Source organism: Pecten maximus, chromosome 10, assembly GCF_902652985.1.
Source record: "Pecten maximus chromosome 10, xPecMax1.1, whole genome shotgun sequence".
Classification (NCBI taxonomy): Eukaryota; Metazoa; Mollusca; class Bivalvia; order Pectinida; family Pectinidae; genus Pecten; species Pecten maximus.
In genome coordinates, this window is record NC_047024.1 from 18932686 (window position 1) to 18948751 (window position 16066).

General features: G+C 33.3%; 1 protein-coding gene across 3 annotated transcripts in view; it reads left to right on the plus strand.

Moving 5' to 3' along the window:
* LOC117335474 overlaps nucleotides 1–15211 on the plus strand; it is a 116535-nt gene extending 101324 nt beyond the window's left edge. For all 3 annotated transcript variants that reach the window (XM_033895491.1, XM_033895490.1, XM_033895492.1), the window contains 4 exons: nucleotides 10142–10318; nucleotides 10767–10947; nucleotides 11492–11656; nucleotides 12093–15211. In XM_033895491.1, coding sequence (XP_033751382.1) covers nucleotides 10142–10318; nucleotides 10767–10947; nucleotides 11492–11656; nucleotides 12093–12534 — 965 coding nt within the window. In that variant the 3' untranslated portion in view covers nucleotides 12535–15211. The remainder of the gene's footprint in view (nucleotides 1–10141; nucleotides 10319–10766; nucleotides 10948–11491; nucleotides 11657–12092) is intronic.
* The last annotated feature ends 855 nt before the right edge of the window (nucleotides 15212–16066 follow it).

Sequence of the window (16066 nt, forward strand, 5' to 3'; positions counted from 1 at the left end):
TACTATTGGCCTAATATCGGGTCTTGGTGACTCTTGGCTATAGCAAGATTTACAAATATTTCACCCCTGTGACCTTGAATGTAGGTCAATGTCATGCGTTTGAACAAACTTTGGTAGCCCTTCACCCCAGCATGCTACAGACAGGCCCAACCTCAAGTACCTGAGCCTCTTGGTGTTTGAGAAGAAGTTTTTGAAGATAATAGCCTATTTGACCCATCTGAAAGTCAATGTAATTAAGTTGAATAAACTTGGTAGCTCTTCACCCCAGCATGCTACAGGCCCAATATCAAGTCCCTGGGCCTCTTGGTTATTGAGAAGAAGTTGTTTGAAGATTATAGCCTATTTGACCCATGTGACCTTGAATGGAACTGTTTATTAGAGGCTAACTAAGATAACCCAGTAATATAGTGACCAGTTGCCATAGCAGCCATAATTTTGAGGAAATGAAAGTGGCATGCACATCTACACATGGTCTTCTATATTTGTGTGAAGTTTCATTGGAATCGGCCCATCGGTTTAGGAGGAGTTGTCCGGACAACATGTGTCGACAGACAGACGGACGGACGGACAACCTGATTCCAGTATACCCCCCTAACTTCGTTGCGGGGGTGTAATGAAACATGGTCTAACAATAACGGGTGGGGTGGGCATACTCATCTTTTATCAAAGTAACAAGATAGGTACAAACATGGTCTAACAGTAACGGGTGGGCATACTCATGTTCTATCAAAGTAACAAGATAGGTACAAACATGGTCTAACAGTAACGGTTGGGCATACTTATTTTCTATCAAAGTAACAAGATAGGTACAAACAAGGTCTAACACTAACGGGTGGGTAAACTCATGTTCTATCAAAGTAACAAGATAGCTAGTTTACATGTTTTGATAGTATTAGTATAACAAAAGGCAATATAGATAATATTATAGATAAAGATAACAAAATGTTATTTTTTGCACAACAAAAGATGTGACCCTTAGGTGGTTTCAGTATAGAATTATACATAGAATATTAGCAATATGAGTACTGTAAATCACTTACATTTCGCGTGGGATTTATTTTCGCGTTAATTCGTGAGGAGAGTCAAACGCGAATTCAAATCCCTCGCGAATATTTATATAAGAATGACAAGAATAAGTGGCGTCCATTTTTAATCTACCAGTCTTTAGTTGGTGAACAGACATCGCCATTAAAGTATATATCTAGAGTGTATTTTTATATAAACACCAAAATTTCACACACAAAAAACCTGCTGAACACTAATATTGTAGTTGAACTCGGACTACAATACCTTCTAGACGACGATTTAGTTCATTTAAGCGCAGAAGGTCCCATCCCGAAGATCCCGGATGGTCACCCGGAAGACGTCGTACTTTATTACCCGCGCTGTTGTTTATGTAAGCTTACATACATGTATGTCGTACTTCACATCACTTGATTCTACATGTTTGTTCACTGTTTCTGTAATTGGGACTGGCAAATTATCTTTGGTTACTATTTTTAGCTTATGGCATGGCGCGGCGTCCGTCCGTCAACTTTTCCTTTAAATCGCTACTAGTCCTAAACTACTCAGTGGATTTTGACCAAATTTGGTCAGAAGCATCCTTGGGTGAAGGGGAACCAATTTTGTATAAACGGTGGGTCTGGCCCCCCAGGGGCCTTAGGGGTGGGGCCCAATATGGGAAATATAGCAAATTCTTTAAAATCCTTCTTCTTCTGCAGGAATAAAGGGATTTGATCCATGTTTGGTCTGAAGCATCCTTGGGTGAAGGGGAACCAATTTTGTATAAACGGTTGGTCTGGCCCGCCAGGGGTCTGAGGTGCGGGGCCCAATAGGGGAAATAGAGATTAGTCTTTAAATTGCTACTATTCATAAAAATTTTTAATGGATTTTAACCAGATTCTGTCAGGAACATCCTTGGGGGAAGGGGAACAGAGTTTGTATAAATTTTTACTCTGAACCCCCAGGGGCATTAGGGGCGGGGCCCAATAGGGAAAATAGGGGTTTATCCTTTAAATCGCTATTTATCATAAGTTATGAATGGATTTGAACCAAATTTGGTCCGGAATATCCTTGGGGGAAGGGGGAAAGAGAGTTTATATAAATATTGACTCTGACCCCCAAGGGGCTTGAAGGGTGGGGCCAAATAGGGGAAATAGAGATCTGTCTTTATATCGCTACTAGTCATTAAGTTTTTAATGGATTTGAACCCAATTTGGTCAGAAACATCCTTGGTGAAAGGGGAACAGATTTTGCATAAATGGTTACTGTAACCCATCATCCCATAACTATGTATAGCATCGCTGGACATTAAGGGATATACACAATTCTTATGTAAAAATAGGCCCAAGGGTCTTTCCCCACCCTAAGGGAATTAGTCTCTTTAAACACAATTATGTTGTAAAAATAATCTGTAGGGTCTTTCAGTCCCTTAGAGAGTATGTGTATTAACAAATTGAACATGAACATTATTTTGACGTTTGGTCAAATCCAACCAGGTGAGGGATACAAGCCCCATGGGCCTCTTCTTTAAATTGGAGATCTGTGGCGTGGTCATGTCAGTTAAATAATGCAGAAAAACTATATATGAACGGGCATGACACTTGTATATAGCCTTAGAGGCGTATACAGGTACGGTACATACAATTCAGTATAGACAGACATCGATATCACATGACTTTTCTTGTACCGTCACATGACTCTCATCAACAAAATGGCTACCAACATGGAAATATCGCCAACCTGTTAACGTCATTCGTAAATTTAAAGTCATTTTGAGGTCAGAATTCGCAAAATTATATATCCGCGAAATTATATATCCACAAAGTATATAAGTCGGATGATGTGAGTTCGCGAAATTTAGTACTCGCGAAATATACCTAAGTGATTTACAGTATACCGCCGCAATACTGTTAGACCATGCTCGTGCCTATCTTGTTACTTACATAATGTTGGGGGGATACAAATCCTATGGCTATAGAAATAAGCTTAACTGACATAAAGTAGGGGGGATACAAATCCTACGGCTATATATAGAAATCAGTTTAACTGACATAAAGTAGGGGGGATACAATTCCTATGGCTATAGAAATCAGCTTAACCGACATAAAGTAGGGGGGATACAAATCCTATGGCTATAGAAATCAGCCTAAATGACATATAGTAGGGGGGATACAATTCCTACAGCTATAGAAATCAGCTTAAATGACATAAAGTAGGGGGGATACAAATCCTATGGTTATACAAATCAGCTTAAATGACATAAAGTAGGGGGGATACAATTCCTACAGCTATAGAAATCAGCTTATATGACATAAAGTAGGGGGGGATACAATTCCTATGGCTATAGAATTCAGATTAAATGACATAAAGTAGGGGGGATACAAATCCTACGGCTATAGAAATCAGCTTAAATGACATAAAGTAGGGGGATACAATTCCTATGGCTATAGAAATCAACTTAAATGACATAAAGTAGGGGGGATACAATTCCTATGGCTATAGAAATCAACTTAAATGACATAAAGTAGGGGGGATACAAATCCTACGGCTATAGAAATCAGTTTAACTGACATAAAGTAGGGGGGATACAATTCCTATGGCTATAGAAATCAGCTTAACCGACATAAAGTAGGGGGGATACAAATCCTATGGCTATAGAAATCAGCCTAAATGACATATAGTAGTGGGGATACAATTCCTACAGCTATAGAAATCAGCTTAAATGACATAAAGTAGGGGGGATACAATTCCTATGGCTATAGAAATCAGCTTAACTGACATAAAGTAGGGGGGATACAATTCCTACAGCTATAGAAATCAGCTTAAATGACATAAAGTAGGGGGGATACAATTCCTATGGCTATAGAAATCAGCTTAAATGACAAAGTAGGGGGGATACAATTCCTACAGCTATAGAAATCAGCTTAAATGACATAAAGTTGGGGGAATACAATTCCTATGGCTATAGAAATCAGTTTAACTGACATAAAGTTGGGGTGATACAAATCCTTATAAAATATTGATTAGGTTGAATATTAACTGTATGTATTCAGACACACTTATTCATTCACATACATGTTTATAAAATCTTTGTTCTAACTGATGATTGTCTGATTGAAAACAATAAACTAGTCCAGTTGAAGAAGACAGAAATCAGCTGTTAATGCAGTTTTTGATGATTTCTGTTCCTATCACCGACTTTTCAAGTATTTTTTTCTAGATAAATTCAACAGTCAGCACAATTTAACAAATAAAGTGTGCAATGTATGTTTAACTTTGATTCATTATTACATATGATGAAATTGTTGAGTATGATCCTAACGAACGAAGTAATACTTAAAGAAAAACTTGATAACACGTCTTTATCACTTTCATTGCATCTACATGTACATGTATATGCAATTCTTCAGACCATGAACATTTTTAACAGTTTTGGAGAGAACATATATTTGTGTCATTTGAAAATGTCCTAAATACATAATAACAAGTCAATTCTTTAATTCACTAGAAATGAAACTCAAAATTTAAAGTAATGATCACTTTAGTGATTTAAAATCACACATCTTTATACAGCACATAGATCATGATTCATTTCCTCTTTTCAGTGGGACCCAGAAGAAAATCTGTGATTTGGTTGATGAATTCAAAGTTCATGTTGGTTGTTTCAGGTTCTTTTTAAGAATGACTTAATGATATATTCTTTTACCCCACTGCAACATCTACATAGGTGAACAGGTGATAGGTAATAATGATTAAAACAACACTCTGTCAACTATGACAGATATTCCCTGGGGCCATCTAACAGGTTTACCTTTCCCCAGGTGACACAGGGCAGACTTTATATTAAGTTTTAATTATTACTGCTTCAGTGACTATATCAGGGTTGATCAACAATTCAAATGATTTTTAACAGTTTGAAATAATTCATCAATTTTATTGAATAGTTAAAGAGAAAAAAAAATATGAAATTATATGTTAATACTTTATTTTCCAACCTTTTAAAGCAGTTAAACGGTCAAAAAAACATTTTCAAAATTCTTACATTGTTACTTTATGATAAATTTTAGGGGGGGATACAATTCCTATGGGGGGGATACTTATCCTATGGCCATTTATTGTATCCGGATACTTATCCTATGGCCAAATATTGTACCCGGATACTAATCCTATGGCCTGTTTTAGTATCCGGGTACTTATCCTATGGGGGATACAAATCCCACATGACACCGGAACTGATGGTCATTGTCATTAGTGAAAGCACCAATTCCGACTTTCATAGACTTTAGGACTGGTATTAGCAAACTGAACAGAAAACACTGCCGAAAAAATAACAAAGCAGAGACTAGGCATGATTAAAATTGGTTACTAATTAAAAGAAATTAAAGACGAACTTGAAAATAGGATTTCAAATCTGAATGACAATTTTGTACACAATAAAAGATTTGGTCCTAGGTGGGGTTAAATCACATATTGGATGTTAGCCCACTCTCCTCAGTCCGAATGACTTTTAGTTATTGTTTAATTGCAAATTATTAGCAAATGGTAATAAGACTTTCATCTTCTGACACATATAATTTCATTTCAATGAGGTGTATTTTTCTAACATTATCATACAATGAACATGCATCTATAGAGAAAGTGCATTTTATGTTCAAAACTATTTCAAATTTTATAGACTTTTAAGTTTCATGGAATACTCGATCATGAGCCATTTCTAAGTCATTCTCACAAAGTTTGATCTTGGCATCACTAATGCGGCAGAAATATGGTCCCAGTTGAAATTGTTGAAATTCTTGCTTGATAAATAGTTTATCATCACCATTCAATGATCCAACTTTATCACCAAATAACCGTTTCGGGAGGACTGAATCCTCAACTACTTTCTTAGTTTTATTTTTCATTGTGTTATCAGTACATACATATAGTCTTTTTCAAAATAACTAATTTCATAAATTCTGGCAGCTTCATTTATGAAGGCTTTAACAAGCGGATGAAAGGACAGATTGTTTTGAAAGATTCTAGACAAGTAACACAGCAAATCTTTATATCTAATATTGAACCAATCAATTTAGCATTGTCCTTGCTCAGCTCTTGATGCAAAATTTACTGCTTTTTTCCCAAATCCCCAAGCTTGTCTACAAAATTTTAAGTGCACTTGCTCAAATGGCAACTTATCAATGAAGGAGAGATACACAAGTTCATATTTTTGTTTTTTGCCCAGATTTTGGCATTCAGCAACTTTTGATAGAGATTCACATACACTATTTCAGAGTAATATGTTAGTATTGGTCAAACTAAAGATTCAAAAAGTTATAAACACTGAACCCAAAGATTTTCAAATTTTTACAGAATACATTTTTTTTGCAAAAACTCCTTTAGACTTTTATTAGACAAGTCTTTTACAAAGGGGATAAATTTGTCTGCAGCATTGGTAACATTCCCAAGATATCTGTACACTTAAGTGGAGTAAATATTGTCACTTTTGATTTGAAATTTGTACTTATTATCTATTTTGTTGACTGACGGACAGTTTACTCATACCAATAAGAAAATAAATAAAAACAGTCATCAAATTTGTTTCTTTATAAGACAAATTACCACTCCGCAACATTAACTCATCATACACACACATACCAGCTAAATGATCTACACACATGTGCAGTTCTGTCTGTAGACCTAAAAATGCATACAGAAATTGATAGTCTTCTGCTTGGGGTAAATTTACATCACTAATTTTATTTTACACACATATTGATGACATCACACAACTAATCCTGTTGTTCCGATGAAGAATCAAAGGAAACTACATTGGTACTGATGAAAAGCAATAAGAGCTTGCTGAGTCCCCAGAAATTTGACATCAATTAATTACCGAAAGTTCAATTTTATTCAATACAATACGGTACTACTATAAAATTAAATAACAGATGTTGTCTTCAATTCTTTTGTTCTTTATATTGATATTGGATTACACAAATACATCAGTAGAAATGTGATTCTATGGATGACAGGAAATTTGATCCTATACATACTAGACATCAATTTTATTCATACAAACTTACAAAACAAACATTTATACATCTGTTACCTGATTAATAGTATGCATGTATATTTGATTTAAATTTAAATCTATATAGATAAGGACCATACTGAAACAGGACATTCTGAAACAGCTGTATATATGTATATATTAAGAACGTAGATGTGGCACAATGCTATGAGCTTTGGTTATTTCTGGCTAGGCAATTAGGTGTCGTAGGTCATGAGTTCGAGGCCCAGTCAGGACTCAAGTCATAAAACTGTCTTCTTTTGTCGTTTGTGTTAAAAAAATAAATTAGAACAACACACAGGTTTAAGCATTACAATTTCACTTTTGAATCTTCGTGATGCTAAATACATTAATTTCATCTAAACATAGTTACTAGGTTGTTTTCCATGACGTCATAACAAGGGTAATTATGTGACGTCATAATCATAACGAGAGATGAATATAAAAATAACATTTCAAACATTTATATAAAATTTCTAATAGACTATTGCATTTCATAATATGTGTCCTGTTCAAATCCAAAAGCCTGTGGCGACAGATGTTAATACAAGAACAAAATTATTTAATTTCATGATCTTGTCTAAATTTGATAAAAGCCACTTTGTGGCAGATTCAAATTTACTCATCAGCATTGCAGTAATTCTGTGATATCACATTCAATTTACAGTATATCATAAATTAATCCATCCTGCTGGGATATATTCCCCATCAAAGTAACAGAAGATCATCTTTGGACATTTCCCTCATTTATACACATTGATACATCATTGATGCAGTTCACAAACAAATGATGCTTTTAATCCCTTAAATAATTCATGCTATATTTCACCAAGAGTTACCTCCCCATAAAATGTACTATTATTCAACTACATTTTGTATTCAGGATATTTTACAATCATACAATTAAATGTCAACTATGTAGATCCTCAAAAGTGTTAAAAATTAATGTGGAATCCACCGCAAAACCATTTTTATGATTACACCCTCAACTGTTAATGTTGTCTATTAAAATTCAAGTATTCCGAAGCAAAATCCTAATGACTAAGCTGTCTAATGGGACTGTTGCATTTCTATAGTCTACAGAACCCAGAATCTAGTGCTAATGAACTGATACTCATCTAGAATGCCTCTGTAGTTGAGGATTCTGGGCAAAGCATCCATCAATCAATATTCTGATGACAGACATACAGTATTATACACATACACAATGATCCATATTCATTAAAAGCTGATTATGTCTCTAAGAAGGACATGGTACGGAGTGATGTGATAGTACTATATTCCCTGATGTGGCTTGAGGAGGGATTTATCCTCTAATTACAGCACCAATCCTGTAATCTTTAAGGTCGGGCCTCAGATTCTCCTCTGATACCCACCACAAGATACATTTAAATATCGAAATAAAAACCAAAATGGAAATTTTGAGATTACATGTTACATTTAAATCTTTTTAAAATCAGCAATTGTTAAAATTGATAACTGTATATAGGAGGAAAGTAATTTTCCCATTTCAATTATCCTGATATCTTTTAAATAAATACGTTATTTATATTGAGGATTTGCTGGCCCTGAGGTAGATAGGCGCCGTTAAGGATGTAATTAATTCTACTAGATAATAGACCATAAATATGTACTGTTATGGAGATGTACCAGTAATAATCTGATCTCATTCATAACAATAATTTTCTAAAATAAAAGTAACTTGGCAGAAATTTACAATACAAATTAATTTTACTGCTGCAATATCTTATGCTTGACCAACAGGAATTTATTTCAACATCAGAATCAAATTGATGAATTAAACAGAATTTTAAGATTAGTAAATTAATGACGAAACACTTGACTTAAAAGTTGTATAACCTTTTAATATGTCATTCCATGTCTCCCTGTATCTCTCTCGTCAATTAAAATCTGTTCTCTCATTACCAATAAACTTCGCTAGGCCACATGTGTTTATCAAAAGTTGAATCAGCCAGAAGCAGAGGACTGGCATTCATTAGAAATATTGTGGTTTTGACACTTTAAAAAAACTTAATTTCCGTACCAAAAAAACATAATGGCCAATTTGCTCTTCTACCAAACCCCTCCAATTTTGATGAATTCCATATGTGGGAAGCCCAGCTACCTTTGATAGGCAAAAAAACATATATTTGATAAATAGGGCTACAAAGTAGGCCACACACAAGTAAATATGCTAAATAAAATACATCCAGCGCCTGAAATCAATCTCCTAACAATTTTATGTAATGTTCTGCCTGATGAACTTATTTTCATGTAGAATTTGTGAGAAATTATAACCAGGCTATTTGTTAATGGCACAAAAATGGCAGGAGGTTTTTTATCATCTTCTGTTTGAAAGCATTTTGTCTGCTACTTGACATCAAAAGCAAAATCACCTCGATTATTGAGTTATGACACATCAAATATAACTTCCTGTGTGTAGCGCACCATCACCAAATTGACGCACACTACCATACTTAGTAGAAATTGGCGTTGCTCTCCATGCAATTAACTGATTTTGTAGACACAGTGTTAATAGTGACACAAAGATTGTTATATGGAGCAGATACACATAAACTTATAATATAAAGATCCTTCAACCCATTACATCAAAGACTTGTCATCTAATTATAAGTGTTATATAGTAAGAAACATGGTGATAAATAGTGAGAGATCAGTGATACAAGTATGGATTGATTCAAGACCACATGAGTGGTCTCCCCTTAGCACAACCAAAATATTTTAGTATAACCAGAGTTATCTCCCATATACAAAAATTAAATATTGCATATAGTTTATCTTTAGAATCTTAAATAGCAATATATTTTGAACACTATTTATTAACTGCTTTAGTAACTGCTAAATTTAAACTTTCTTAAATTTTTTTTAGGTTTGCATATGAAGAAAAAGAAATTTTAACATATTTCATTTCAAGAAATTATATTGAAGTTAATTGTCATTGTGGCCTTTTCATGAACTTCTATACATGATCTAAGTATATATTATCAATTATTTATCATTCACATAATTAATTATTAATTAATATCTCTAGAGTCTAACCAGTGTACAACACTATTTTTCCATACATAGGTCACACATTCCAAGAAACACTGGACTATATATCGTCAGTACGCGAACAGAGAGTGGAATACCTTGACCCTCCAGCCTGGGACAAATGTGGACGCCCTAAAAACGGCTTTGTCACCCTGGAGGATGGCAGACACATGTGTGCCAGGTATCGGGAGCCTCACAACAAAATGGTGCTCGGTAAGAATTAAAATACATCAACATCTTTATTGTGAACTCTTCAAGTCTTTCATCATGGTGAATAATTAGTCATCCAGTCAAATCATTAAAATATAAATCTATCTTTACTTTCCCTCTTATTCAAATAAATCAAACCAACATGTTCCACTTTATTTTTCTGACGTGAAATGGCATATTCTTTATCAAAGAAATCACCGCAAATATCCTTAAGTTTTCAAATGGTATTTAATTTTCCGCATCGTTGATTATACATTAATCAAAAATTCAGAATTCTAAATTTTCTTTTGCTAAGCTGAAAATAATGTAAGCTACCCAACATAAAACAAGTAAATAAAACAATGATTCGGTAAAAGTAAATAAAGAGTCTGATAATAACACAAAGTAAAACGATAATAATCAACGACTAACTCACTCACCTGACAAGTACATTGTCTATCCTGTCCAACAGGTGAGGTGCTTTCATTCTACCTGTCTCGGCTCCTGGGACTCGACAACGTGCCAGCAGTTGTCCTGTCCATCACAAACCAGACTTCCCCTAGATGGCAGACTACCAACTACAGCCGTGTGGACTGGAAAGATGGCAAGGTCGTCGCCCTTATCCAATGGATACCTAACATGGACAGCTCTCGGTAAATTGACAAATATTTCAAATTCTAATTGATATGAACACATTTTTATTAAGCTACACGATTAAAGCATAATGATTTGTTAGGGAATGATTTTCAAAATAAATCTTTTGAGAATGATGTTAAGAAACTTGATAAAGAATAATTATATGACCATGTTCAGTGTTGGGGCAAGATATTGAACTCCATTCAGATAAAAAATTCAGAATTCACAAATAATTGCAATTGCTAATTTTTCCCCTTGAAATAGCTTTTCTTTATCTTCAAGTTACAGCTCAGTAAATCTGTCAGACTTTATAAAAGCAAGTTTTATCGGAAAAATAAACCGTCTTTCTGGAATTGATGGTCAACAAGCTAGTTTACAGATTTCATTTTCATATTTTGTCAAGTTCTCACATCATAACAAAATAATTTTAATAAATGTATGATATCACATCAGATTTGACCATATTCGGCGTTGTGACAGGAAGGAAAGTTAAAATACTATCAGAAACCATCCTTATTCTCCTGACAACATGCTTAACAACATTTTCCGATTTATTTTCAGCTCTCTAGTCAAAATACCTCAGTTTATTCTGAACAAATACGAGCAGAAATCTGTGATAAACCGAGCATCATTAAAGAATTCCAACCTCACCACATCTCAGCTGTCACAACTATTCCAGTGGGGAGGCATGATTATATTTGACTACCTCACCGGCAACTACGACAGGTACGTAAATATGGATAAACTTACCATAAAATACTGTAGTTGTACAAGTGGTAATCGTATTTCAGCAGTTTTTCTCTTATTCAAGATTACGATATTTCTAGTTTGTGACCGATTTTGAGCAATGGCCTGTATTGTGATTGCACCAATTTATTGTTATATTATTTGTTAAACTTGGATAATTAACTATTATCTTGAGTGTGTAGAAAACGCTATTTAAACCATAGATTTGTACTCATAATTATTGAAAATATGTCCTGTCTTACAAAAATTCTGAAATCAAATTAATTACATTCAAGAAAAGGGGATGTTTATCAATGAGAAAATTTCATACAATGTCCTTGGATATAGATTTTTATTGAACTGAATTAATTTTAAGAGCAACATTTTCACAATTTTTTTTTTTAAATCTACTATTTGATGTTCGTATATGTTACAGGGTTGCCAGCATGCAGGATGCAGCTTACAAGGAGAAAAAGCCAAGCATCATATCTGAAAATATTAGAAATCTCAGAAAATCCATAAAAACGTCCAAACTGTGGTTAATAGACAATGAAAGTGGACTTCTAGACGCGTATGATTTAATGTACCATAATGGCAATGGTTATGGTGGAGAAAAATTTATCAAATTCCACCGTGACATGCTACAGACATTTTGTATATTTCCAAGGACAATCGTCGAGTCATTAGTCAGACTCAGCATGATGCTTCAACCAGAGGATGTGCTTCTAGAGTTCGCTAGGAAACATGAACCTTTAATCGACGTGTTTCAAAAAGATTCCATATTCAGACTTTTCCAGACGAGATTTAAAGAGAGAGTGTCAGAAGTGTCCAATTGGGTTAAAACTTGTTATTCTAATGTTGGTAACGAGTTAAGTTGACAACAGGTCACACATACATAAAAAGTTCTATACAACCAGAGGCAATTGTATCAAGTATTGTTAGCTTTACACATCAAAATGAAATAATCAGTGCCCTCAACTTACATCACGCTCATAATATTCCTTTCTTATTAATGCTTTTAAAATAAGCATACCAATCTTAACTCAAAATTTTAGGTCTCTAAATCTTCACTCAAAATTTTAATCAACTTTTCAAAATTCTCAAAGTATGCCTCATCTTTAAATGATATTTCAATTCCATTAGACATGTAGTTTTGAGTTTCTGATTTTAGAAATTTTTGGTGAAACAAATTAAAATTTTAAAATGTGTGTGAAGCTATCAGTGTTGTGAACAATTGAGAGCTGGTGGTGTTTTATTGAAACTGTGATATTTTTAACTATGAATTAATGATGTTCTAAACTGCATTGCAACGAATATACACTGTCAACATGCTAATTTAACTTATGACATTGATTTTATTGTGCATAAACCAAATACCTACATGTAGGAGATACATTTCTTTATCAAAATTAGCTACATTTAAATTTACTGAGAATTGGGTGTTTTACTCCAGAAGCTTGGTTTTAATTAGGCTAAGTCTTTTATTTGACCTAATACTGTCCTAAAATGTGACGATACTCTAGAGAAAGTCCAGTTTGTCTACCTAATGTTTCTGTAATGATATAAAAATCATGGTAACTGTTTGAAAAAAATTTGGCATAAACTGACTGTTTCACCTGGTGTATTAAAAGATTTATACCCTGAAAAATAAAACAACCTTCAACTTGTTTAAAGGAAACATCAGATATTTGAAAGATATCATTCAAAACTGATGTTTGTTTACTGTGTACATCCAGCTAGATAAGTTGTACCAACAATAGGCTTTCAATTATAATATCTATTAATATAAAACTAATTCTCTCATAGGAAAGAACATTTCATCACGGTCATGAAGGAATTTAATCTGCTGCATTAACTGGGGAAAACTGCTATCACAAAAGATGTGAAGCATTATTAACGCTTTAGGATTAAGGGGAGACAATTCAGTTTTCTGCACTGTAGCTTCCTCAGCTACAACTGTACTAGTCAAATTATACAATTCTTATATGAACAGGTGCTTTTTGTACCTACATTGAATTCCAATGTTAAATTTTTATGGTATTTTTTGAAAAAATGATAACTTTGTGCTGTAGAACTCTTAACTCTAAAAACTCTAGTTTTATTTTAATTTGATTTATACATTGTATCATGACAGCTCTAGTTGTCTTGTCCAATTAAGATATAAGTTTTGTTAAGTGTCAATACTCGCTCCACATCTTTTAACTTGTTAAAAATCAGAGCTTCTGTTCTGCCACTATATAAAACAATTGTGTGGTATTAAGTTGTTTTTTTGTTTTTATTTTATTGCAATTTTTCGAGTCCTTAACCATTAATTTCTGTAAAGTGTTTTATTTTCATTAGCTCAGCTGACCTTATCAATCGTCACAACAAAAACATTGTTTTGATATTGCATAGATCTTCAAAAGCTTTTAAAAACCTTTCACATTTAACCAGAAACTTTTGAAAAGTAGTAAGACAACAACATTTGCTGGTTTTGAAAGAAAATTTAGATCTATAAATGAAGCATTTAATTTGTGTTCTTTAGAAATATTATTTGGAAATATATTTGATACTTACAACTATGCATAAGAAATCCAGGATAGTGAATAACAACAAATTATGAATTCAAATTGTGATTGCTTTTGAAGATAGAAAGAAAGAAATCCAAATTTGATATATTTGATATTTAGGTTTATTGCAAAAATTGATAATAAAGAAATCCACTTCAGAATCAAGCATTTAATATAATGTTAACTTTGTGTTTGAGATTTTTTTTTTCGTGAATTTCCAGCAGAATTAATAAATAGTATCATTTGAATGATGAATTTGGGATATATTTTTTTTTTTTTTTTTTTTTGCGTGAATTTCCAGCAGAATTAATAAATAGTATCATTTGTATGATGAATTTGGGATATATTTTTTTTATTATTTTTTTTTTTTCGTGAATTTCCAGCAGAATCAATAAATAGTATCATTTGTATGATGAATTTGGGATCTCCACCAAACAACTGCAATATACAGATATATAATAATTATTGTATTTTAAAAATGAACCAGCTAATATCTCTATTACTATACACTTAAATATCATTTGTCATTTTTTCATTTGAGCTTTTTGGACTGAAAGTACTGAAATCGGTCAATGCGTTTCAACATTTTATTTTAAAAAGAAATCCAGGTATGTGTGTGACTTTGAATACTTACAGCAACATTTAATAAAAAAAAATAACTATAATACATTTCCTTCCAAATATGTTTAAAAATCTGTCTATTTAACCTAATATCAGAATGTTAAACAATACTTCATGTTCTTACCTAAACTAATTCAAATTCATTACCTGTACTTGTACTTAAGATTATTCAGAAACTCAGAAATGATCTAACAAAGTTTTTAACAAGAAAGTCATTATGACACAGATCTATACAAATATAAAAACAAACATTGTATGTTTAATTTTTTGTTGAAAGTTGTAACAGTTTAACAGAGTAATGTCTTCTTATAAATTATTTGTATATGTTGAATGAAATTGTTGCGATATAAAAATATAAGTAAAGAATAAAATTCTTTAATGAACATTTCTGTTTGTTTCTTATTATTTTATCATACACGACAAGCCCCAGGCCATGTACTGGCCATATTGGTTCAAAGGAACTCAAAGGCGAGAAACTTGTGACGAGCGCCTTATTATATAACGATGCCGTCAGAATGAAAAAGAAAAGAAAGAATTTAAAGCTCGAGATCTAGAATTCTACATCTAGCTGAAGTAGCTATAGGACGAATCCAATGTCTAATATCAAAACTGCTCAACGACAGTTTGAACATCTAATACACGCTTTTTCGTACGAATATTGTTCGAGAAAAAAAAGAAATAAGCATCCCGTGCCAGTCACACGAAATAGGCTAGTCTTCCGAGGAAATTAAAAAAAAAACTTATTTCATCATTATCTGTGATGTTTTAGTTATATACATACATTGATAAGTTTGGATATGAAATCATAACGTATTTACGTTTAATATTTAACTTACCGAGTCCATAATCACATTGTTTTCTCACCTCAACATCAACATCACCTGTTTCAACTGCCATTGTTTTCGTCTGCATCCGGGGTTTGTCCTAATTTGCATGCGGATATTGCTGCACACAAGCGAATTCCCGAGTTCGCGGACTGGACCCATTTATACTTTAATTTGCCTCATTAAAATTAAAATAGCCCTTGCATTTCCTTATCAGCTCTAAGTGGGCCGGAGTTGTTGCAATTCACTTATGAATATTATTGTTTATTTGTAGCACATGCAGAATATAACTGTCACGTGTACATAATTATATATTTTCGACTGTCCTAAGGGGCGATGACCACAGGGACTTGAGAATTAGTTACAGTATACATGTATTTGGACCTCCCCTATAGTAGAAAGCACATTTTCAGAAT